Source organism: Pezoporus flaviventris, unplaced genomic scaffold, assembly GCF_033815535.1.
Source record: "Pezoporus flaviventris isolate CSIRO_AGI_PZ_B2104156 unplaced genomic scaffold, CSIRO_AGI_Pfla_v1 ptg000002l, whole genome shotgun sequence".
Taxonomy (NCBI): Eukaryota; Metazoa; Chordata; class Aves; order Psittaciformes; family Psittacidae; genus Pezoporus; species Pezoporus flaviventris.
Window position 1 is genome coordinate 57,916,032 of NW_026892550.1, and position 24,407 is coordinate 57,940,438.

A 24,407-nucleotide genomic window follows, 5' to 3' on the forward strand; every position below is an offset into this window, starting at 1 on the left:
CAGAGACTACGAGCAGCATTGATGGCTGTGCACACTTTATCACTTTTAGAAGGTGTATTTTAAGAGTGCCTTTTGCCAGTACATCTGGGGGAGATACCTGGATGGTGAAAATGCAGCACTCGCCATGATTCCGTGTCTGTTTTATCAGTGAGGCTGCAGCAGGCCTTATGGTTAGAGCGACTGCTTCTGTTGCTGTGACTTTTGTCTTGCCTGTAAAGATTGTTGAAAAGAAGAAGGGGGGAAATGATACGCTGAGAGGTCAGGGGGTGATGTACCTACAGTCAGTGCATGCAGAGCGTCGGTACTCAGTGCTGGTAAGTCCCATATGTTCGCTGAGTACTGGGACAGCTGACTGTGCAGGGAGTTCTATGGTCACCTGGTAGGATGAAGGTTTTTGGGCTTTTTGGGGTTTTGGGTAGTTGTCTGTGAACACCACAGGGCTCTCCTAAGTGAGTTTGTACGATGTAACTGTAGACCCTCAGGGAAGTATCAATGTAAACAAAAAATATCCTGAAGATTTCTACCAGATGGACTTAGCCCTTGGGAAGCACGAGACCATTCTGTTTCCCGCTCCATGGAATGTTTTTTGAGCAGTTTCTCGAAGGAAATTTAGTGCAGAAGTGGGATTGTAAATCATAAGCAAGACCCTGAAAGCCCTCTAAAATTCTGCATTCAGGGAAAGACTGTAGGCTCTTTCTTGTCCCCCAGCTATGAGCAAAAGGAGCAGAGCTCTTTTGTTTGTTGTTGTCAGCAGAAGGCATCCTGGGCAGCAAGCTCGAGCATATCTTAGTTCTGGTCACTGCACTTGTCCTTTCTCTGCCAAGGACTGAGACCTAAGGCAGCTGGGCAAGGAGAGAGGTGGAGAGAGTTTTAAGATTGTGTTTTGCCTTTGTAGGAGAAAGGGAGAGTGTGGGTGCCTTCTGCCTTTTGTGGAAGAGGGTGTTGATCAGCTGCAAACGGCTGTAGGCAATTTCTTGTGGAAAAGGAGAGGAAACTGGCAAAATGACATTGATGAGAAGTTAACAGGTACCTTAATGCCCAGGTTTGAAAAGAAACAAGTAATAGACACAGACTAAACCCAACCAAACAGTAGCTATGCTGGGTTTGGATCTAAGTGACTAGAATTTTGTTGCAAAATGCCTTTTAGCTTTTAATAGCCTGATTCCTGCTGACCTCCAGCAGTACATAAACCCTCAAGTGGTTAAATGGCTTTAGGAAGTAAAGCTAGAGCTTCTGAGAAACTTGAAACCTTCAGGCAAAGGAAGGCAAACCTGTGATTTTTTTTCTTTTTCTCCGAAGCTCTTTGGACACAAGAAAGAGGTCCATGCATTTAGTTTGAGATTGAGCAAAATAATCCATCTTGGAGTTAGAAAAGCATGTAATATCTTTGAGGACTGTTTTATTTCCTCCAGGCAGCCAGGCAGGAACAGGACAGTGCACCCATTGTTTACTGAGCATTTTGATGTAAAATGCTTCCATTGCCAGGAGCCTTCATTGTCAGCTGAAGAAAGCAAGAGTAGAAGTTGATGGAAACGGTTTGGTTTGTTTTCAAACCTGCAGCAAGGGTGGTGGCAGGCTGGAGCTGCTGTCTTGTCTTGTCTTGTCTTGTCTTGTCTTGTCTTGTCTTGTCTTGTCTTGTCTTGTCTTGTCTTGTCTGTGAGTGGGGCTTCTGGGTTGACCCTGGGACAGAAGCAGGAGAGTGCCTGGAGGTATGGCATTGTTTCAGTGACTCAACTTTAGGTTGCCTTGGAAAGGAGAGGAGTGGACTTGAATGGGTTAAGCGCGCTTGTGAAATCGTCCACAGGGGACTTGGCTGCATGCAACCTGCTGGTTAAACTGGGGCTCACAGAGGACCTGAAATAGCACCCAGATAAATTATTTTAGAAGGCTCCTGTGGACTTTGAGCCTGGTGGCTTTGATTTGTAGTCTGCCATGAAGTCGCGGGTGTCAAAACCAAGCGAGCAGCGTAAACACAAATATGAGAACAAGTAGATTTTGATGTAACTTTGAAGATTTCTGTCTCGCTGGATGAGGCAGAGCCATTCTGTACATTTCTGTGGTGCCTCAGTATTGCTTTAGTGTGCATAAAGCAAAAAGTATAGCATGGTTTTTGTTTTTCATGAAATGTAGAAGTGAAACTTAACGCTGGGAGCAATGGCAACCAGATGGACTTTAGCTTTGCTTTGCTGGAATTACAAGAGTCTTGCTCCATTACGGTCAAGAACTAAGCTGGTGAGAGGGGAGATGTAGGATGCGTTGCTTGTTTCTGCTCCTCCTGCACTGCTAAACCCACCCAGCTGGCTACCTGAAGCTAGAAGAAAACTTGAACAAGTGCATCCCCAAACGTACATTTTACAGCTGCTGCAGTGTGAGGTGCCTTGTTAGTGCAGCACTGGAACCAAGTTTCTTCTCTTTCCACAAGGACAGTCGGATAGGAAGGTTTTTGAAAGTTGGGTTTCCGTTTCAGTTTTCTTTGAGTTGCGTTTTGCCTTCTCTCTTCCACCTTTTGTCTTGTTTGTTGTGGCCATTGTGTTTTTGATGAAATGAAGTGAATTTTCTGCGCTAAAAACGGTGCGTCTTGCGGTAATTATTAACCCTCTGTGAAAATTAATCCTAGCCTTAGGCAATCTGCTCAGAAAATTGCCTTCTCTGCTCATGGGTTTGTCGTTCTCTGACTGCAGCTTCCCGAATTTCGTAGAACAGCTCGAGCTGCTGCTACGGGGACTCGGCTGCCAAACAGTATCTGAACGTTATTTTGCAGTAGCAACGAACCCTCAGGCAATTTCCACGTAACAAAATGGCCTTTAAAGTCTGTAGCTATAATTCATGGAGCAGTCATGAAAGACATATTTAGCTCTGTGCAATCTGAGAATTTAAACAAATTATATCAACCAAGATTTTGTGACTAGATAACAAAAGTCCCTTTTTGAGCTTCTGATTTGAATGGTTTTGAGCCAATACAAAAGTAGCACCAAGGGAAACCTAAGGGTGTGCAAGTATTCCCACGCTGAAGTCAGGGAAGGGATACTCATCCTTAAAATACAGCTTGTTTCGAAGTCTGCGCACACTTTATCTGGTTTGTTATTGGCTTAGTGCAAAGCCCACAGGCAACAGTGCGAAGACACCTCGGTAAGCTTCAGCTCAAGTTCCATATTTTTCCTTATAAAAAGGCTAATAACTCTTTTTGTGTGAACTTTAAAACAGAAACAAATATAAAAAACAACCCCTACAATTCCTGAACCTGAAAGAAGTCAGAAGAAAATCTTGTGTTAACTACCTGCCTGTACCTCCCGTACTTGATGCGGTTTTGCTGCTTTTGTTTGCTCGACACCAGTGTTGCGGTTTCCCCTGTGTAGCCAGTTCTCCTGTGGCTTGCAGGGGCCTTTTTTACTGCAGCAGCTGCCAGTTTTGTTTGCCCTCTTAAGAAAGGGTAGACGTTCCCCATGCGTCAAACACTTGTGGGAATCGGTGAGCGGATGAAAGAAAGAGATCTGTTGAACAAGTGCACTGTGTCTGCAGCAAGCGATAAACATCCCTTAAAAACATGCTTAAGGACCACCCATGCTGATAGTTTGCTTGCAGGATGGTGCCTGCCTGACTAGAAATTATTTTAATCACAAGTATATTCACACAGTCTTCGTATTTGTTCCAATAAACGCTTTCCTGAATAGGTAACTAGGAACGGTTGCTTCAGCTTTCCCCAAAAGCGGCTTTGTCACCACATCCTCTAAAACCAGGTGGATGGTGTAAGCCATGCTTCAGATTGTTGGACCTGTCTTTGTATCAGAGATGTATTATAATCTCTTTAGTGGTAAATCTTTGGCAGAGCATCTGCTTTGGTGTCTGGTGTTCCTTAAGATAGCCTGCAAAAACCTGTATGGATTTCTGTGTTTACGTGTTTGTTTTCATCAAGTTGATTGTAGCTTCAAGTTTTGGCAGGCTTTTTCAGTACACAGCAGAACATTATTGCATCCCTAATCAAGATGATTAGAGGCTTGGTTAAAATACATACAGTCTCTTTTGTTGGCTGGGTCATTTTGGAAGCCTGCCCTATGTGTGTGCATCTTGCATCTATCTATAGTATTAGAGGGTAGATTCTTAACACAGAAATGCAGGTGGAAAATCACTTTGAAGAGTAAGTTAGTGTGTTATTCCTAGCGTGACTTGTGTGTGAACAGAGAGTGCATTTAATATGCAAGATCTCCTCCCGCTCTGAGCTAGCGAAGCACGTGCAGATGAAGTGAGGACAGGGTGGTAGGTTTTGGTCTGATCTTGCCCCGCCTGTTCTATTCAAACTAAGTCTTCATTCATGCATATGCAGTTTTGTGATCCCCATTGCATTCAAGGGGCAAAAGCCCATGCGGTTGACATGGAAAAATAAATTTGTAACCAAATATTTCTATTAAAATATAGTATTAAATTGGAAGCAGCTGTAAATGGGAAACTTTTTCAGCAGCCTGAAGAGGTGACCTTCTCTGCTGATAATTGATAGCTGCAGTGGCAAAGCTCTCATTAGGAAACAAAGAAAACTGCCAGCACAGTGAAGGACATGGAACTCAAATTGGCTTTTCTGATCCTGCTCGCTCGGGTTTTCTCAGCACTAATAATTTAGCCTGAAACCAGGCAAAGAGCAGTAGCTGGTATTCTTGAGCCACACACACACACACACACACGTTGCGAGTCCATTTCAATTAGGAGGAGATAGCAGGCAACATAGAAAATGTATGCGTGCTCTAGCTCTTCTTGACCTACGCTGCCTGCATATCTACAGGCACCAGTTTCACCTGAGGTGAAAGGGACTGAGAAGCAGCACAGGGCTGATTGGTGTCAGAGGGGCAGCTCTACGTGGGCTGTGACGACAGAGGCATACAGATAAGCAGGCGGAAATTACTGAAATGAGAAGGAGCAGAAAGGTCTTTAGGCGAGGCAGGCTGTTTACAAATCAGGGAGCAAGCTTCAGCCCCCTACTTCCACATGCCAGAGCTGTGTGGTCCTTCAGCTCCATTTGGCACACCTTGGCAGAGTGGAATAAAAATGTGTGCTGTAATTTCTAATGGAATACCTTTGATAAAAAGCAGCAGCCTTAAAAGCTCTTCAGCCATTACCCCAAACCAGCGCTGCTTATTCCTTGTAGTATCTGTGGCAAAACCTTCTTTTCAAAAAGATGCCCACTTTCTGAGTTTCCCAGCTTTGGCGAGCGTTGACTGCATTGTGCAGAGAGGAGAAAGCTGGGCTTTTGCCACTATTCTGTCAATGCTTCTCGTGCTTTGCCCTTCCGCCTCCAGCTATCACACCGAGACCAAGGAGCAGGCTACTGGTGCCTCCTGCTGTGAGGCTGTAACTGAGTCTGCCACAAAAGACGGCAGTGCCGGGCAGGCTGATGCCGTCCCTGTCTTGAGTTACTGCCTGGTTGGGGCACTGCACTGCTTCTGGTTGATGGCTGGGTGTCTGGCCCACACATCATGGCCAGTGGACATCTCCTTTGTGTACCAGGTGGTTCCTCAAGCAATTTAGTTTGCTTTGGGGTGATTCTTATTATCCCGAGTTCCTTGTTCATCTCTCTCTAGTGTGTCTAAGAGATCTCTGTAAGCCTCAGGGCATGTGCTTATGGAAGTGTGTGGGTTTTTTGGAATTGCCGGTGAAAAGAGGACTTGGAGGTATTTCGGAGAGTTTTGTCACACAGTTGCTGTGCAGCTTGAACAGAATGCCTGTGCATTTCTTAAATTGTTTTCTACATGAAAATCTCCCTCCCTTCTTTTGCGGGTGTGTGCACCTGTGCATTTGTGCAAGCCTGTTGTAGTGAAGGCAGGCTAGTTCCTCCCCGTGTTGCTCTAACCCGGCGGTGCATTCAAGGTTTTATCCTGAACTGCACAAGTTAGTCATACTGCTTTTCAACTTTTCTAATCACAGTTGGTGTTCCCTTGAGTCCAGGAGCTGGCATTTAAGAGTCCGGTGGGTTATTCTTCCACTTACAGCCACCTTTACTTTGCCTGCTCCCAGTTTAGGGCTTTATACTGGCTTCTTATTCTGCTGAGTGCACGTGGGTGCACAGAAGGACACCAGTTAGGAAGCAGGGGGAATCCTGTCAGCTGGACAAGCACCACTGTTTAATGAACTCTCTTTCACTTTGGTTCTTTCTCATCTTTATTGGAATATATCTTCTACTAAAGACTTGAAAACAACAGGCTTTGTAGAATAAAGTGCCCTTCTGATGGGGCTTTTTAGTCTTTTCTTATTAAGGGACTCCCGTGGCCTTAGTAGAACTGTTGGTAAGCAAACGTTTGATGAGTGCCTCTGTTTATCTCAGTCAGCTGGTAAAGGAACAAAGAAACTCATGCTGCTTCCTTCTTTTTATTTGCTTGTAGCAAACCTTCCGCTGGGATGCCCAAGCCGTTAAGGAAATTTTGAAGGTAGGTGCTCTTAAATAATAGATCGACGTGTTTGTGTTTTGTATACATTGAAGTAGTGGTGGGGGGAGGAGGAGGAATATCACCGCGTGCATGGCACTGCTGCTGGACTGGGCTTCTCTGTCCCTGTAATTATGGTACATTTGCGCCAATCTGAGCCAGCTCTTAATGCAAAACTGCCTCTGCAACCTGTGTCAGAGATGGCTTTGTGGGCAGCGCACAGGCTGCCAGTACTCAGCTGGGTCTGAGTACATGGGACCCTTTCACCGAGCACAGAGTGCAAATAAGATAAGTGTTCCAGGAGAGGCAGTGAGGGTGGCAGGCCATATGAGTTCCTTTATTTCTGGGAGTGAGTATTACACTCTTCAGGATTTAAACTTAATAGGGAGACAAGAAAAGTCTGTCTTGTGTGATTTCAACAGAGTGGTTCTGAATTTCTGAGCCCCAGCTTCCCCAAAGGTTTTGTCTAGATTGACCCCCATTAAGGTGTTTTAGCGTATGTTCAAGACAAAGATCGTTGTCTGTGCTAGGCTGTTCACGTGTTTGTTGCAGTGCAAGCCAAAGCTTTAGCCCAGTCCTCTGTGTCCAGCTGTGGTGCCAGAAGAGGCAGGTTGGAGGTTGATCCCTATCTCCTGGCTGCGGTCTGTGTGCTGTGCTCTTAGCCGGACCATGGCTTAGCCCAACTAGCTGGTCCCTGGGTGAGAGTTAGGGCAGGGCAACAGGGCAGAAAGGCTCCTAAAGACATAGCCCATCAGGCAGTCGCTCTCTTTGGTTTGAAACCACGTCTTGGAGCTCTGCAGCAAAGGCATCTTGGCCAGTCAGAGCAAAAGGCAGTGTTTCAGGTAGAATAGCATGAGGAATGGCTGGCAGTCAGAGCTCCCTAGCTGACCCCCTTGAGTTTTGAAAAGCCTTTCAGGGGGGTGTTGTTGCTGTAATAGGAACATAATAGGAAGTTCCTGAACTTTGAAAAAGTCCAGAGCTACTGGTAGACAGGTTTTATGTCCTTTTCCCTTTATTAACTGTGATAGCCTAATCCTGCAAACATAGGAAGTATTTAACTCTCTACAAGCTTCACTGAGATTGCTGCTAATTGTGCAATGCAAGTATGCTTGGAGAAAAGGAGCAAGTGCTCATGACGGTCTGGCTCGCTGAGCTCCAAGAGGGCTTCTTGCTGTGGTATTGCCTCTTGGGTTTACGATGGGCTCAGCTTTTTATTGTACATGAATATAAATGTCTTTGAGGTACAACTTCAGTTGCCTGTATCAGCAAAAATACTGTAACCCACTTCTGTCATTTGCTTTCCAGGAAATGACCCAGTCATGGCCACCTCTTCTGACAGATATTCCTACTCCTCCTACTGCAGAGCCTTCCAAATTTCCATTACCAACAAAGGTAAACACCCTCTTTTTGCCAAGGCTTTTGATAAATTAGAAGAGAGCTTTCCAACTCTTGCACGTACTTTCATCTGATGAGCTTTCCAACTCTTGCACCTCCTTTCATAGGTAAAGGCTTTTAGGAGAAATTATCTTCAGAAGTCACAATGGATTTTGAATTGTGTGATGGTTACTTGCAATGCATCACTTCTGTCCGTGCTAAGCTACATCAGGCAAGCTTAGACTATTGGAGACTTCGGAGTTATTCTTTGTCACGTTGCTCAAAGTATCGATTAGAGTAACAAACACAAGGAAATCGGATCACTGATACGCTGCTATTGAGAGATGATGTATTTGATTCTCAACTTGCACCTTGTGCTTGCTTTCTAGGAGTCGCAGCCTGTTGGATGTGTAGCACAGAACCAGAGTAAGTAGAAATCCAAAGGAAAGCACACTGTTCTATGTGTATTGAGAGACGGTTTTGAGTGTCATACATTGAGAACATCAAATGTTTACCTTGATTAAGGGACGTGGTTTCCTGTGCTTTGTTAAACATTGATGAGTTTAGAAAATGCTGAAGAGACTGTATGCATTCCTTACCTAGAAATTAAGGCAGCAGTTCAGCAGAGAACAAACAGTATTTCATTAGGAAGCCCCATTTGGAGTGATAAATAATCTCAGTGGCAATCAGTTACGTCCTGGAAGAAAGTGACTTTCTAACCTGATGCTCAGAGACCATAGGGTAAAATACGCTACCGGTGAGGCAGATAAACCCCGCTGATTCTCTTTTGATTTACAGGACAGTACGATGGACCTTCGGATACGTTGCCTCGTTCTCAGACAACAGTATCGTAAGTAACCAGACTCAGTTGCCATCTCTTGGTTGAGATTGTAGAGTCTTGCACTCAAGCTCTGTCAGGTCTGTAAAACTCAACCCTTTTCGTGCTGTTCTGACATTCTGCAGAGGAGCCTCCCCTGGCTGGTAGTGTGGGATAGTGTCTTCCTGAGTAGTTAGCTGCTGCTTTAATCCATTCTTTCTTTTGCTGCTCCTTCTTCCACCCCAGCTTGCTCCTCCTGAAGGACTTCTGGGACTTTTCTTTGCGCTGTTAAACATATTCGTTTCAACTGCTGCAGGCTCTGCCTTCCTCCACAGACAATCTTTTTCAGCTCTTCTCAGCTGCCTGTAAAAATCCCTTTTGAGCTTGAGTCAGTTTTCCAGGCAGCAGAGAGAGAAGAGACTTTTACTGTAGACAAGAATCTGAAAATATGCCTTTCTTAGCGCAGAGGTCCAGAATTGTAACTTCGGCATGGTACGTACCTCTGTCCTTCGCCAACATCCCCTCTCTGCTCAGCGTCCGTGCGGGCTCTTCAGAGCCAGTGTACCCAGAGTCAGCAAAGACAGCTGAAGTGGGAGGAAGAGGGTGGCTTAGGCTAATGTCCAAAATGGAGTCAAGAAGGATTTCCCCAGGGACTTCCTCTGCACCTGTCCCTTGAACCGATGCATCCCTTCCTCTTTGTTTTTCTGTTTTCACTCGCACAACAGGGCTTGCTTTCTTTGCTGTTTAAAGCACACGTGACTGAAAATCCAGCTGCCTGGAGTAGCTTGCCTTACCAAGTGTAGCTGGCTGAAAACAAACAGCACTTGTGCTGCTTAATTTGAAGCAGCCCTGAAATCCCAGGGTGCTCGTGTGCCCAAATTAAGCATTCGGCTTTACAGAGCGTGCAAGGGTTTCCCAGACGGCTTTCATTCTTGAATACAGCCTGAAGTTAGCACCTGGCAGTGCTGGAATGGAAGAGCCCTTCTTTTAAAAGGGGAAATGTCTCACTCATTTGTGGTGATGCATCTTTAGCCCAGCTGGCGGGGAAGGACCAGCCTTTGCTTTCAAGCGATGCTGATTTTAGTGCTCCTTCTCTCACTAACAGAGCTTTTCTATAGCTTTGGAGGGAGATTGATGGTGTGTATCTAAGCTGGAAAAGAACAGGTCCTGCAAATGAAAACCTGGCGTCTGTTAAGGCATGAGCTAATTAAGGCAGCCACAGGGCAATGGCACGGGCCAAATGCAAAGAGAGCGCGGTAGGCCTTTGGGTGTAATCAAAGTCTGTGTGCGCAGAGAACCTCTTGTGCATCAGGGTAAGGTACTCGGGGACTGTGGGGTTGGTGCCTTTTCAACAGGCATCATCTGTGTGGCAAGGGTTGGCTCTGTACTGGTAGACACAGGAGACCTTTGGGGTTTCTTCGCGCCGTCCTGCTCAGTGGACAAGAGTGGATTTGTCACATCTGATTTGTGGAATTGTTTGTTGGGAGTCCGTGGTCAGCTTTGGCAGTAAATGTGGTCCTGTTTCAAGGAGAGTATCTCCGTGCATGGCAGCTGCTTTGGTGTGACTGTAAAATAGCGTGTCTCTTTTGTGGGAACTGTGCTTAAAGGAGGGAATCACTTTTTTGACTCAAGGTTTTCACTCCTCCGATGTCGCAGAATTAGGAAAGCAAAGGTCACCTCAGGGTCATCAGAGGTGACCTCCAGAGCTGTAAATGGTTTTTGCTTTGTTCATAATCGGACATGAAGGCGTGAAAGAACGTGAAGTTTTGTGTCGTTTTCCTTTTCCCCACAAGTATCAGGAACACAAACTCTGCCCCCACTTTTCAAGGTGGATGTGGTTTCCTGGGAATCTTTCTTACTTGTTTTCCTGCTCTAAAATGTCTTGTCCTGAGGGGTTGGAGGCTTACTTTTCTTATTTGGGCATGAGAGAAATTTCTCACAGAAAGCCCTTAGTTGGAAATGAGGTTGAAATAAACGCAGCTTTGACCTGATTGATCAAAATCCCTGTGTCAGTGGCCAAGCTTTCATCCCGTTTTGAAATGACACTTGTGTAATTCTCTGGGTTGAGGAGCTGGTCTCCAGCTAGTTTCAGGATTTGAATCACTGTACTTTCGAACAGCAGGAGTTTTGCCTGTCTGTTTTCCAGCTCCTTTTGAATATGCCTGTGTGATTTCCAGAGGAGAATAACACCTGGGGGAAGGCTGGGTCCCCGCCCACAGATCCTTCCCTTCCAGCCTCTCGAGGCCTTCAGTAATACATTGAAATAGCAAGCAGTAGTTACCACCTGCAGGCAGAGGACGAAATGATGCTTCTAGAAACATTTGCAGGCAGCCTGCTCTCTAGCAATAGTAAAAGAGAGTTTGCGACTCCCCACTTGTAAGCTGCTTGGAGTGTCTGAACTGCTTGATTTACAGATATTGCTGAGATGTGCAGGAGCATCAAATTCATTGTGTAGAGAAGAAAGAGGAGGGAGGCTTGCCCTTGGCATTTACTTACGTATGTACGGTAGAACACTTGAGCAGCAAAAAGAGAACCCTTGTGACAGAAAAACATTTGCAGCCCCTGAGAGCAGAGAGCATGAGCGCACGCAGCTTCTGGTGCACAGATGATGCTTTCTGTCCCTTGGGGACTCAGTGCAGCCCAATAGCACGCCACTCTCTTAATGTACAAGGATCAGAGTTCTTCCACCCTGTGCTGCTGCGTTAGTGCGCTGGACAAACTTAAGCGAGGAGCATTCCCCTCACAGAGCTTCATCTTTGTTGTGTGTAGATGGCAGCCAATGATACTGACATCCTTTTCAAAATGTTCTGAGATTAGTTGAAAAGTACAATATAATGTTCCTAGATTGTGTGTTATCGTTTTATCATTCATTAACGACAGGGTTTAGCAGATAGAGAATGCCAAACATTCCTAAAGAATGTGGGAGGTTGGTTTCTTTTGGCAAGCACAAACCAAGTCGTTTTCAGTGTCTGGTACTTGAAAGTACGTCTGCCTTGGCTGATACTTATCTTCTGGTTGTCTTTCAGAGTGCTGCTCCGGGAAGACCTGCAAGTCAGTGATAGCGAAGACAGCGATGACAACCAAGTTGGTTTTAGATGTTTTATACGCTGGGCACGCAAACATCCCTTTAAATCATCAGGCCTTGTTGCGTTGTTCCGAATGCCTTAAGCTAACCTTTACTCTCATTCTCCTCCTTCTTTTTTGTGAACAAAACAGGTTGCTGACAATCCACTTGCTCCTCCAAGGTACAGCTTTGTTCTTGAACTAACAGCTAGACTAAATAAGAAGGGAAAAACAAACTATGTCTTAATATATGGAGTGCATGGGTAAGGGGTTCCTTGTTTCTCCTGTAGATACAGGATTTGGTTTCTAGCTGCCCGAAGCTGCTGTTGAAAATTGGCGTTAGTTGTATGGGGTTTTACAGAAAGCTCCAATGAGAAATGAATAATCCAGGCATGCTGGATTTTTCTTATCAACCAGAATTATATTTCCCCAAGTTCTCTTGCCCTCCACCAGAGTATCTGAAGATCACCCTGGAGCCAAGGGGGTTCTCAGTTGTAGTAGTGCTGGGTGAGGTGTGAGTCCAGTTTTAGTTTAGAAGGAAGCCCAAAACAGCCAAGCAGGCGAAGAACGGAAAAGCGTTGGGTAGACTCACGGAGGCTGTTTCAGCTCCTCCTGATAAGGCAGCTCCTTATAAGTAGTTCCTGCCATGTATTGTTAGTCAGAAGCAATATTTAGGGTAGACGTAACGGCCACCTGCCAGTATTACAAGAAGTGGAGAAGCACAGAATTTTCAAGATTTTCAAGAAACTTGCCTCCAATCCATACAAATGTGTTGATTCTGACGTATGGAACAAGTTTCAAAGAGAAAAAAAAATATTCACAAGCCCATTTCGAAACAAAGGACTGCATCCAAGTCATGGCTCTTCCTCAGTTCCATTCACTCCTGTTGCCAGTGCTGGAGGAAAACACTCCTGAAGAGAGGAGAGTCTTGCAAAAACTGCTGGTGCTTGACGTGGTTGTTAAAGAAGCAGTTCCAGCACCTTGCCCAAGTAACACAGATGAATTGAAAACTTTATGGGAAGAATATAGAAAAGAGAAATCATCCTGGCGTGGATGTTTCTGTGTCATTAGCCTTTACGGCACCCTTTTCTTTTGAGGGATGAGGCTTTCAAAAGAGCACTTGCCAGTTTTGGTTCCTTTTTAAAATTCAGTTGGCTAAATGCAGCTGCAGACTGCAGCAGTCCTGCTCAGAGATTTCTCTGACCTGGTTATAGAGTTGGAGGTTTTATTACTTCTAGAGGTTTTTTATTCCGGTGCTTTATCTTTTGAGCATGGCACTGTATTCTTGGCCTTATCCTTTCTCGTCTCAGTACCAAAACAGGGGTTTCAGTTTTAGTTTTGAATCTTGTCATGTCAATATAACAAGAAACTTCACCTATGCTGCTTTCTAATTTTATCTCATGGTGGCCTTGCAGTGTCCAACAGTCCCAGGCCAAGACTGTAGCATCAGCACATTCCAGCAGCTCGGAGTCAAGGAGCACCAGTGGCTCAGGGAGCACCAGTGACTCAGGGAGCACCAGTGACTCAGACAGCTCTTCAGACTCAGAGACAAGTGGCAGTGAAGCCAAGGAACCTTTGAGAGCGTCAGCGCCTGAGGTGAATGCAGATAAAATGCAGAGGCTGCTTAATACAGCCTCTTGCCTCAGCCTCCCCGCTGTCTGAATGCAGCCAGGACAGGAGACCTGAAATCCTCTCATGGCTCAGGTGTCCCTGTGACGTCTATGCTGCATCATCAGACTTTTCCTGCCCTTTGCTCCCCTTCTAGAATTGATCAATTCTATAACCCTTGTTAACAGCATAATTAGAGTTTTACCTGCTTAACCTTGAAGTGTTTGTCTAGCACTCCTTGAGGAATTAGTGACTTCACTGGCAAAACATAAGGAAGGCGCAGATGAGCAGCACAGCTCGTCTGGGGTGTCTGGGACCCACCTCTGTTCACGGGGCTTTTCTGGGTGCTAAAGCCATGGACTGCTTCAGGATAAGACCACTTTCCTGATAGGTTAAGAGGAGCCCCTCTCTCAGTGCAGCTCCTGTGCACAAGTGACAGATTGAGCTTCTCCCAGATTGCAGCTGAAGTGATCAGACCTGCAGGAAGGGCTGGAATGTGCTTAGACTTGCTTCTGTTGGATTTGGCTCAGATAGTGCTGCACTGGCAATTCTGAGGCTTTTATTGGGAAAAGCAGACAAACAGAATGTGGTGCCTTAAGGTTTCATTACTGAGAGCATGCATTTTCTAAAAGTCTGCTGCGGAAGTGCTCGTGTCCCATGGTTTCAGACAGTTCCTCCAGCTTGCAAAACGTTCTCAGGCCAGTGGGAAGGGAAGCGCATGCCTATATCCTATGGACCACAGCTGATGTAAGCAGTCTGCTGACAGTTTTGAGGTGCTCTCACAAACCCCAGAAACCCTATAATTTATTTCTTCCCCCTCCGCCAGCCCTAGCTTTCCTGTCTTTTACCTGAGAAGCACCTCAACGGGGAAAATTTTATGTGCAGAAAACAGACTTTGAAAAGGAGTATCTTTCTCATCTTGCATCTACGTGCTTTACCATCCAGCAGTTCAGTTACAGACTTTGCCCTTTGCAACGTGGGTGTCTTTGGAAGGAAGCAGATGTTATGTGCTTCTCTTCTTTTACCAAATGCTGCCTGCTTTGTCCTGAGAACCCTCCATTGAAAGACCCTTCTTGCTCCAGTGAAGTTATTTGCCACTGTTTGCCAATGATCAGCTATTTGCCACTGATGGTTTATCCTTGTTTTATACAGCAAACTGTTCATCCATGATGCTCGAGGAGCAAGTTAGTGCACACGGCCTGTTTGTTTATAGTTAGTTCTTCCCATGCAAAAGCACAGACTTTGACCTACAGGCCATAGTTCCTTCTTCTTCTTAAACAGAAGTCTAGTGTTTGGAAAACCTAATGAAAACCCCTAAACCCATGGGGAAACAAACTGGGTTTTAAACCGGTTTTCTAGGTAGTTTCACTCAAAGAAAGTTGAGGACATGTCTTGTTTATCGACGTGTTCTACAGCGAGTTGAATGTGGATAGAGAAGAAAATCACAGCGGAAGGGACCCAGGAGTCTCGGTAAACCTTTCATGTAGTAGAGGCTGTCTTTTTGGAGAAGAACTGTGGTTCCTCTTGGAAGCAGAGTTGTGACTGAGGAGAACTGATGTGGGCAAGAGCATAGCTGTGCTCTGGTGTCCAGACAATGAGCTACACATTTGAGTGATGCTGACCCACACATGGTAGTTTCAGCATGGGTCCCAGAGAATTGTGTCTGATTTGCAGCTTCTGTTGTCTGGTTTAGGGTTAGTTGGCTTTACTGTAATATGTCAGACTGCTATTAGATTAGGCAGGGCTTGTAGCAATCCCATTCTGTTATCTGACTGACTCCAGAGGCCTTCAGACCTCGGTCATTGCTTATGCCTTGCTTGATGCGGAGGGAAGCGTGTGTTGGGCTGTGTAGGCAGAGGAGTGGGAAGAGGCCGGACTTGATGTGCTATACAATTCTGGTAAATGGTTTTCTCATGGTTAAACCACAGGAGCCTGACAGCCGACCTGTCAGACTGCAGAGAGGTGTGACAGCTGGCACAGGTTCTTGTCGCTTTGAAAGCAGTGCTGCGTGCAGGAAGTTTTGCGCAAGCGTTGCGAGGACAGCACCTAATCTGTTTTTACAGTTGACGCTCTTTATAGATGTTGTCTCAGTTTGCAGCAGGGTTGGTTAGTGGCAAACAAAGATGAAGCTTTCATGTAGACTGGTGTCTTAGTGAGTGACAGGCAGGGCTAGCAGTGATCCAGGAGTGCTGTGCAAGACGTTTGACTGATCCTGTGGAGAAATGGGGTCTGTGTTTCTGAAGCAGATGTCGATGTGCACATGCTAGAGCATCCCCACGGTCTCATGGTCTCTCAAGCTCTTTCAAACAGTTGAAAGAGGAAATTTTCCTGGGTTCTAGTAAGCTGTGCTAGAAGGAAAATAGCTCATGAAGACCTCAGTCTTTCATCTCTCCTTTCTCTTTTTGCCTGCAGCCTGACCCACCAACTTCCAGTAAGTGGCAGCCTGGCAACTGCCTAACCAAGGTAAGCCCACCCTTCTCCCTGCAACCCATTTAAAAGCAGCACAGTATCTGAAATGCCTGCTAGAGTGTGCAGTCATTTGTGCTACCCGTTTAATGTCTGTTGTGGGAGAGCACCTTGTCTGCAGTTTGGGGGGGTGCCCCGAAGAACTAACCCAGCCATCCCAGTTTGTGCTTTTCAGTTTTGTCCATGGGTGCCCCTTCTGCTGCCATTAGCCAAGTAAGCTCAGTCTGAGTAGCATAGCCTTTTCCTGTGTGGAGTAGTCTGAAACAGTTGTGATTGCTTGCTTACACAAAGAGAAAGGAATTCTGCAGGCTTGAACTGTGTTATTCCTTAGGGGCGATGGTAGAAGCTTCGTGCCTTTTGCTTTTCCATAAATGCAGGCTTTTAACTGAAGCAGGTTCACTGACAGTAACAACCATCCCTAAACCCTGCTTTGGATCTCAGTGCTTGGATAAATACATAGAAGGTTTCTTTGGCTTTCCCTGGAGCTGTCGTGGTTCTAGCAGTGAACAGACATACGTGAAAAGACACGTATGTCCAGTAAGGGGCTTTCCAGACACATCCTTGCAGAGTCCTTCTGCTGTAATAGTTGCTTTCCTTTGAATTAAAGGCAGCCCTTTATTTAGCAAAGATAGTAATTGCTCACAAGTGGTTTTTGGAAAGCTATCTATCTCCCAAAGGGGACTGTGAATAAGCTTCCAGGCAGGCACAGAGAAAGTTGGCTGCAAGCCTTATGGTGGATGGGTATTCGCTATGGATATTTCTGTGCCTGTATACCTTTTTGGTGGTCCGCACCAAGCGGGTAGCTTAGCATGTGTAGGTGAATAAGCCTGGTTCCCATGTGGGTTTAGTTTAGTCTTGGCATTTTCTGAACTTCCCATAGTTGTAGGGGAGAATTCAGGAGGGTGGGGAAATCGTGAAGAAATTTGAGAGACCCCAGCAGTCCCCCTTGTGCAGAGCAGTGGGGGAAAGGTGAAGAGGCAGTAAATCTGTCACTTCTCCTGCTGCCTCAGAAGACCCAAGGCAGGAGCTGTTTGATCTTAGACATGTCCTGCCTGGCAGTCTGAGCGTCTGACTTCAGGACCCCCCCCCTCAGAGCCTCACTGTCTGTATTATGTAAGCATGCATCTGTCCTTGGAGGCTTATCACATGACTACATCAGGAGGAATCTGAATACATTTCTGTATAATTCATACCAAGTAGAAGAAAAAAAGCCCAGCCAGAACAGATGCAATGCTTATTTTGAGCAATGGAAGTGCCTTAATTTTGATTACTATTAGCCGCAAGAGGTTGAGCAGTTCCGTCTCTGCCACTACAAAATATCCAAGCAGAAGGAGATAAAATGTCATCTTAGGATACTGCTCAGTGAACCTGAAATCTGTATCTGCTGTGGTCTGGGTTTCCACTTTGTTGGTTCCACTATCTTTTCAATACTTCTAACAAGAATTGATCAAACTTAGCTGCATTGGTTTATACTTTACGTGAACTTTAAAAACCTGAGTGATTTGGTTTTCTTTCTTCCTGTTAGAGGAAAGCGGTGGACGAAGAGACGAATAGGAAGAAACTGAAATCAGAGAAAGAAAAAAAATCACTGAACTCTTCACCTAAGAAAGACTCCAAGAAACTGAAGTGAGTATACGGTGGTGGAATGGCAGAAAGATGCACGAAAGTGAGTGTGTCTTAAACAAGGAACTGTATCTTCTGTCCTCACACATTTGCTTATAACGTAATGTGCCTCCTGAGGCTTCATCTGCTGAAGATTTGTCTTTAACTCCTGGAACCCACCAGGTGGCTGTGGGAATGGAATTTATTCACCTTATTATTTGTTGCAGGTGTGAAGTGATACTTGGGTGTCACCTGTTTCCGATCCCTTCTTAATGCTGAGGATTATGGTTCTAACCATTCAAGAATAAGCTGATGTTGCAGTGGCCGATTGTCCTCCCATTCATGCTGTACGCTGCTGCTGCACAAGCGTTGAATGTTGTGGCATTTGTCCAGATTTCTAACCGTCGAGATGGACATGATTTTAAACGCTTCCCATCCTGCAGCTTCCGTTACCGTATGCTCTGATCCGTGTATTGCGCGTAGCTCGGGATATCTCTTTACGCTGCAGGAAATGTAATTGCCAGTTGTGCCCATATTGCTTGTCTTTTTAAGCTGGTAGGCAACCATTTGCGCTGCTGCCTTTTGGACCAGATGCAGGAAACATATTTGTGCCAACCAGATTTGTTGGTTGAGTTCCATACAGTGCGGTAGACTGCCTGCCTGCTGGGATGCAGGAGTCATTCCCCTTCTCCAAACCTCCGTGGAGGCAATCTGTCAGCAGGTGATTGCTCTAGATGATCTGGGGGGTGTTAGCTGTTCTATGGGGAGTGGCATCTGCTTGTTCTGCATGGTAGTTGAGGTGTTTCAGGGGATGGCAAGAGAACTTGCTGTCTAGCTGAAGATGCCCCTGCTCATTGCAGAGGAGTTGAACTAGACAAGTGTTAAAGGTCCCTTCCAAACCAAACTACGATTCTATTCTGTGATGTTTGAACTCTCAAAGAGTTCATTATTTCTGCTTTCATGAGAAACAGAAGTAGCCTTAAAATGCTTTCTAGGCAGGTGGCGAGCATTTCCCTTCTCCACTAAAATCATCTTGTTGGTTTTGTCTTTTTGTATCTGTGACTTAATGGGCAGACAAGCGTGTGTTTTGAATCATGACTCTGTCTGGAATTTCAGGGGGCCTTTATGGCCGGGAATTTCTCCTTTATTCCAGCATAGCGTTTGCAGTGCTTCTAATGGATGTACTGAGATTTCCCCTATATAATTTGCTTAATTTGTGCTGCCAGCATTTTGGCTAGATCTTTGCTAGAGCAAATGCTTCCAGGCGCATGTCTTCAAATGGGAGGCTTGCGCATCAGTCATGGGCTACTGCATTAAATTCTTGCTTGTGGCTTGAATTTGAGGCATTGCCTTGGATTGGTATAGCGTTGAGGTTTGTGGCCTGAAAATACGAGTAATCTGCTTTTCTGCCGAGAAAATAGAGACGTACTCTTAAAGCGCTGAAACGCTGAGCTAACGTTTAGTTGGGTGATATTTCAGTTGGTGTAATAACGGAGGGGCTTTGACACTGGGGTTCATTCCTCCCTTTTTCTCAGTGAAGGCAAACCCCATGTTCCGGCTTTGGGAGTGAAAGGAGAATATGTATTTTGGAGGAGAGAGGGCACTGGATCAGGTCAGAGGGTGCTGCTGTGCTATAATCCTCTCTGGAGCTGTAACAAGGCAGTGAAGTTAGGGAGCACGAGTGCAGTGAGTAGGGACTGTGCCATGGGAAAAGTGGGTTGTGGAGCAGGGGAGAGGACTGTCTCATGCACAGCAGAATGAAGCCAGATGTGCAACGTTACACTTCAGTCTTTTTTCTGGGTTTAGCTTAATTTCCTCCTTGTGATGTTGCAGTCCCTGAGGTGGAATGCACTGCTGAGTATTTTTGTGTAAACTTTGAGAAGCTGAATCAAAGTGATGGAAAGGAGGAGTTGTGAAACAAGGTTTAGAGTTATTTGGTGTTGCTTCGAGCTGCCGGAGTTCCCTTGTATTGCTAACTTCAGATGATCAGAAATCTGCTATGCCACCATATTCTTAAATGTGATAGTCCCTGCCATTCAAAAAGTGCAACATTTTAAATCTCTGACTTGAACCCTCTCAGTCTTGTGAGTGTTGTCTAGTTGAGCAGGCAAGTCTTAAAGGAACAGTTCGGTTTAATTCTGTCCAAGTGTGTACAGGATCAAGTGTCAGGGTGAGTATCTGTAACCATACAAGACACCTCCTACCGTAATGGGGCAAGAGAGGCAGTGCTGCAGTTTATTTGCCCTGTTGGCTGATTTCTCCCAGAGAACTGACTGTCTCTGTCTTTACGTAAAAAGCGGCTGTGTTGGAGGGATGCCTTTTTTGCAATATCCTGCTATCCTGGTTATAAATTTGTATTCCAAGGACAAGTCCTGGGGCTTAATTCTACTTGAAAAGCAACTCGCTTGTCTGTTGTTAGCAGCTGAAGATGTGGTATCTAATGCACACTGAAATTTCATTTTGCCTTTGTTGGATTCTTAATGTCATCTTCACTTCCAGAGAGATTTCAGCATCATCGGTACATGATGCAACGAATTTTGTAAAAATTCACTACATTATTGATGCACCGTATTCATCCCAATTGCTGAATGCTCTTCCCGTCTCCAGAGCATCAAACTCCAAGGCTTCATATGAATACTGGAAGAAAGATTTTCAACCTCCACCACTGCCACCACTGTGTCCTATACCTCCTGCACCAAAGTCAACAAAGGTGGCCCAGAAGAGACGCAGAAGCCAGAACGACGAGCTGTCTGCCATCGCCAACACAACCAAGACTGAGAGCAACAACAAGGATCCTTTGATCTGCAAGCACCGCAAAGTGCAGAGTAATGAAGCTGAACTATCAAAGGATATCAAGGTAGGTATCTGTTATAACTAACAGGAAGTTCCCTGCAACCCGTGGGTGCTGCGTGATTCTCTTTAGAAACATGCGCTGAGGATATAGAAAAGGAAAGAAGATAAACCAGCAACCAGAGAAAGCTCTCTGAGGCATTTTGCCCCTTTCACGGCTATCTGTAACCGTACGTCACTAGCCCAGAAGCCTACACTGTAACTTCTCTGCTGACTTGCCATCGTTTGTTTGCATCTCATTTAGTGGAGCTTAGTGAGAAGAGGTGCCCGTGTAAAAACCAAAGGCATCGTGTTGATGGCAGTAACTGTTTCTGACTGTAGGCAACTGCAAGTACAATACTGGTGTAAAATAAGGGTGTTTACAAAAGGGAAAAGTGGGCTGCTTAAAAATAAGAAACATACAACCCGCGTGTAAGGTTTTCATAGTATCATAGAATGGTTTGGGATGGGATGGAGCATTTACCACTTCTTTGGGCAACCTGTTTCAGTGCCTCACCATCCTCACAGTTTGCTTATGAAATTGTTAGTGATCCTTGCAGCTGGATCTTTGCATTTTTGGGTTGTAAAATTCAGTTGTCTTCCTATTTACTAGTGACTGGGTGGGTGTGCTCTAGTATGTTGTGTGAGTCAAGCCCGACTGTGCTCGCTCTCTCAGCTGGCTTCTAACTGCTTGCTTTTTCCTTATAATGTAGTTGGTAATGGAGAATCAACGATTTTGTGGTTAAGCTGGAAATAAGTGTGAATGGATATTACCTCTTGCTGCCTTGGTTAGTGAAAGGTTTCCTGAAAAATGTGCTGCTTGCAGCCTTACTGCTATCTTAGCCATTGTGCAAGGAAAGCTGCTACTTAATTTCCCCATGCTTGGGAAAAGTATTAATGATGTGAATGGTATTAAGCCTTTCTACTAGCAGTCAGGTAAGAAGCCAGGTTTTCATTTCCATTATTGGAGGAGGTGCTGGGGAAGTAGGTTAGAAGACAGGTAGAGCCTGGGAGATAGACTATGCCTGGGACAAAAAAATATTTCCTATTGAAATTCAGGAAAGGCAAGCTTTGAAATCGTTTTCGACATCTCTCTAAGCAGATTTATCTGTATTCTGTGATTTGTCAGGGATCTGCCGGACACGTCACAAAACTTTTCCCAGTGCCTTCTTTGCCAAATGGTACCTCCCGGCCAAAGAGACCTCAACTCAAGTTTGAAAGGTAAGGTTTTGTCTTACACCCGTCATCTGTACTTTGTAAAGCCACCAGGCCAGCCTGGCCCTGCAGCTACCCTGGCTTCTGCCTTAATAGGCATTTCTCTGGGGAGGAAAGAGAGAAGGAGAGGTGTCGGCGACTTGCCCTGTACTGTCTTCTCATGTCTGGGACTTACCCCACCTACCCCAAAGCAAAGGTCTAATTACAGCATTTCTTGGACTAGAAGCACTACTCTAGAAATTAGTTACTTTTTCACTCTGAGAGGAGGTACCTCTTGTGCCTGCCTACAAATGATAGGTTTTGATTTGCCTCCTTCTTGGCAAGTGGTAAACTACTCTGTGACAAGGTGCTGGGCAGGCAGGTAACTTTTTCTGAGAGGGCATGACTCTTTACTTGCTCGTTTTGTTAGTGCACGACTGGTTGTGTGCCATTTGCACGGTGAATAGTTTATCCCACTGCCTTTTCCCTGTTTTCTGTTTTTCCTCTCTGTGTCCCAAATTCAGACATCTGAAGTATCCAGCAGAATACTACGCAGAAGAGGCCAGGAGGCTGAAACACAAAGCTGATGCAATGGTAAGTTTTGGCTCTGTGCTAGAAATGTAAAGCAGCTCATGCATTGGGAGCCAGTATTTGTGTTCATGTGCATAAGGATTCACCAGTTAAAATGACTTCCCATACTCCAAACTTGGAGTCTGTTCAAGTCATATGTGGGGATGCTGTCTTTGTTTCCCAAAATGTTCAGACATTTCCCTTTGTTATAAACACATCTAGAGAACATGCCTCAAGAACAGGATTTAGAGCAGATGTTGTCTGAGGTTAGCAGGCCACTTTGCTTTGCAGAGCTATGACAAAGCCCTTGTCAGAACAGTTATAGGACAGTTTACCCTGAAATGTCACGATCCTGACAGTAATTGTGTTGCTGGTGGACAAGACTTGGAAGTGCCCTTTGCAGATGTAAGCAGCTCTCTTCTTTATGTGCAGTTTAGCAGTGTACATGAAGTAGTGTAGTTTTTGCTAGTTAGGCCTCAGTCAGATAAGTTACATATGCTACTTGCCATTTACCTGTGAAAATGAAGTGAGGGAACCTGCCTTTCATGAGGCAGGCCTCCAAGACCAGACAGTAATATCCAAAAACTGTACAGATAATAAATACTTGGGGAAACCATTGGTCAAGAGGAAGAGCTACAAACAGCCAGAGCACACCCAGACCACATTAACTGTCACCTGGAGGCCTGGCCCGCCTCTTTTTCTTCCTTCAACTCCTCACTTACTAGGGAGAAAAAGGGAATGTGGGTACACTTGAGACATTTGGGTACACTAAGCCATTTTTGTCGTAGTCTAAAAATGAGAATATTCTTCCCAATAGACTGACAAGATTGCGAAGGCCTTTCAGTACCTAGAATCTGCCCTTTTCTTCATCGAGTACGGAATTGCCTTGGAAGCGAATGCACAGAATTTCGCCTACAAAATATTCCAGGACACCACAGATTTCATCAAGTAAGCAGTTTTCAAAGCAGCATGTTTGGAGGGGAAGGGTTAGTTGCATTGCTTGTTTGCACCTGTGGCAGCTGTGGGTTCCCACCATGGAGCAGAGTTCAGGTTGCTGTACAAGCACGAGACAGGCCATGCAAAGGCACCAGAGACAAATCCTTTGAAATGGTTCAGCATTGCTTATCGGAAGACGTAGGCGCCATGTCCTCTTGAGCATTTGAGCCTTGCAGCTGAGGTACACCAGAGAACACCGGTTCTGACAAGAAAGGACATGAAGGGATTTTTCCTTTATCCAGACCTGAAGTTGCTTTTGCATGCGAGCTCAGTAGCATTTCAGTTTTAAAAAGCAAAGCAGCAATACAGCATGTGGAAGAGCAGTCAGTGCCCCAGAGGTCTTGCAACTTGATTGAAGGCAGACTTTACTGGTTTCTGCCATGTGTTTTTCTACCAGTACGCTTTATTGGGGCTTCTTTTAGCAACCTTCCCCATTTAGTTTCAGAGCCATAGTAGATATATGCAGGTAGTATGACATACACGGGCCGTGTGACATGTACAGGCAGCACAACCTGAGGAACCATGTATTGGATAGGAGGGAGACAGGTATCAGTTTATTCCTATTGAAATGAGGGGATGTATGAGTGTGTTTGAGAGTTGATTTGATGCCTTGCCTCACAGCTGAAACAGCTGTCAGGTTTTTCTGTCATAGCCTGCAAACTTTTAAAAGGAATTGTTTGCTTTCTGCTCTTGAAGGACTGTATTTCCCAGCTGCTGCTGTTGCTTTGCTTTGCTTTCAGAAAGCAGAGTTGCTTGGCTGTGTTTTACCAAGCGACGCATTTCCTCTAAGATGTCTGCCCCAGGCCATTAGGTGGCCCATGGGGAACATCTACTTGAAGGGGTGCTGCCTGTTAATCGTGTAAGAGGAGAGTGAGTCACATAAGAGGCCGTTATCTGTTCCTGTGGCATGGAAAACAAGGCGTTTTGAGACAGTCCTCTGCTCAAGGTCATAAAAGCACTTGGTGCCAGGACTAAGACCTCAGGGCATGTTCCCTGACTTTTGGACCAGCCTTTGAGATAATGGCAAGCACTGTTTTCTCCTATAAAGAGCGGGCCATCAGATCACTGACGGCTGACAAGGTTCTCCTTCTTTTGTTTCCTTAGATTCATCATGACGCTAAAATACTGTATGAGCCCCTCAGCACCTTCACATGAAGAAATCTTTACCGTGTTATGGTGCGTAACTCTTTTTCTGTGCCTTCGTACTTTTTAGACTTGATCGAGTGAACGACTCATTACTTTCAGGGGAAAAGGAATGAGTGAAATGGGAATCAGGGTTCTGCAAGGAAGAAATCCTCACACTTGAAAATCCAGACTGAACTGGAACACCTCTAGTGTGAGCCAGGACATCACAAGGGACCACACGTGGAAGGCACAGGCTCTAAAATCTGATATTCTGGTAACTCGAGAGCACCTAAGGGCTTTCACCTAAGGTGAAAGAATGCAATTTGGCTGCTCATGTTGGAGCCACCTAACTGAAG

The 24,407-nt window shown here is 45.3% G+C and overlaps 1 protein-coding gene across 1 annotated transcript in view; it reads left to right on the forward strand.

The window, feature by feature from the left end:
- Positions 1 to 24,407, forward strand: part of LOC133274617 (AF4/FMR2 family member 1-like) — a 32,753-nt gene that overhangs the window by 5,169 nt on the left and 3,177 nt on the right. Inside the window, exons 4-18 of the mRNA XM_061464075.1 lie at positions 6,366 to 6,410; positions 7,713 to 7,799; positions 8,171 to 8,207; positions 8,580 to 8,631; positions 11,625 to 11,682; positions 11,815 to 11,924; positions 13,077 to 13,257; positions 15,682 to 15,732; positions 17,261 to 17,361; positions 19,945 to 20,194; positions 21,296 to 21,387; positions 21,739 to 21,742; positions 21,895 to 21,954; positions 22,748 to 22,878; positions 24,031 to 24,102. Coding sequence (XP_061320059.1) covers positions 6,366 to 6,410; positions 7,713 to 7,799; positions 8,171 to 8,207; positions 8,580 to 8,631; positions 11,625 to 11,682; positions 11,815 to 11,924; positions 13,077 to 13,257; positions 15,682 to 15,732; positions 17,261 to 17,361; positions 19,945 to 20,194; positions 21,296 to 21,387; positions 21,739 to 21,742; positions 21,895 to 21,954; positions 22,748 to 22,878; positions 24,031 to 24,102 — 1,331 coding nt within the window. The remainder of the gene's footprint in view (positions 1 to 6,365; positions 6,411 to 7,712; positions 7,800 to 8,170; positions 8,208 to 8,579; positions 8,632 to 11,624; positions 11,683 to 11,814; positions 11,925 to 13,076; positions 13,258 to 15,681; positions 15,733 to 17,260; positions 17,362 to 19,944; positions 20,195 to 21,295; positions 21,388 to 21,738; positions 21,743 to 21,894; positions 21,955 to 22,747; positions 22,879 to 24,030; positions 24,103 to 24,407) is intronic.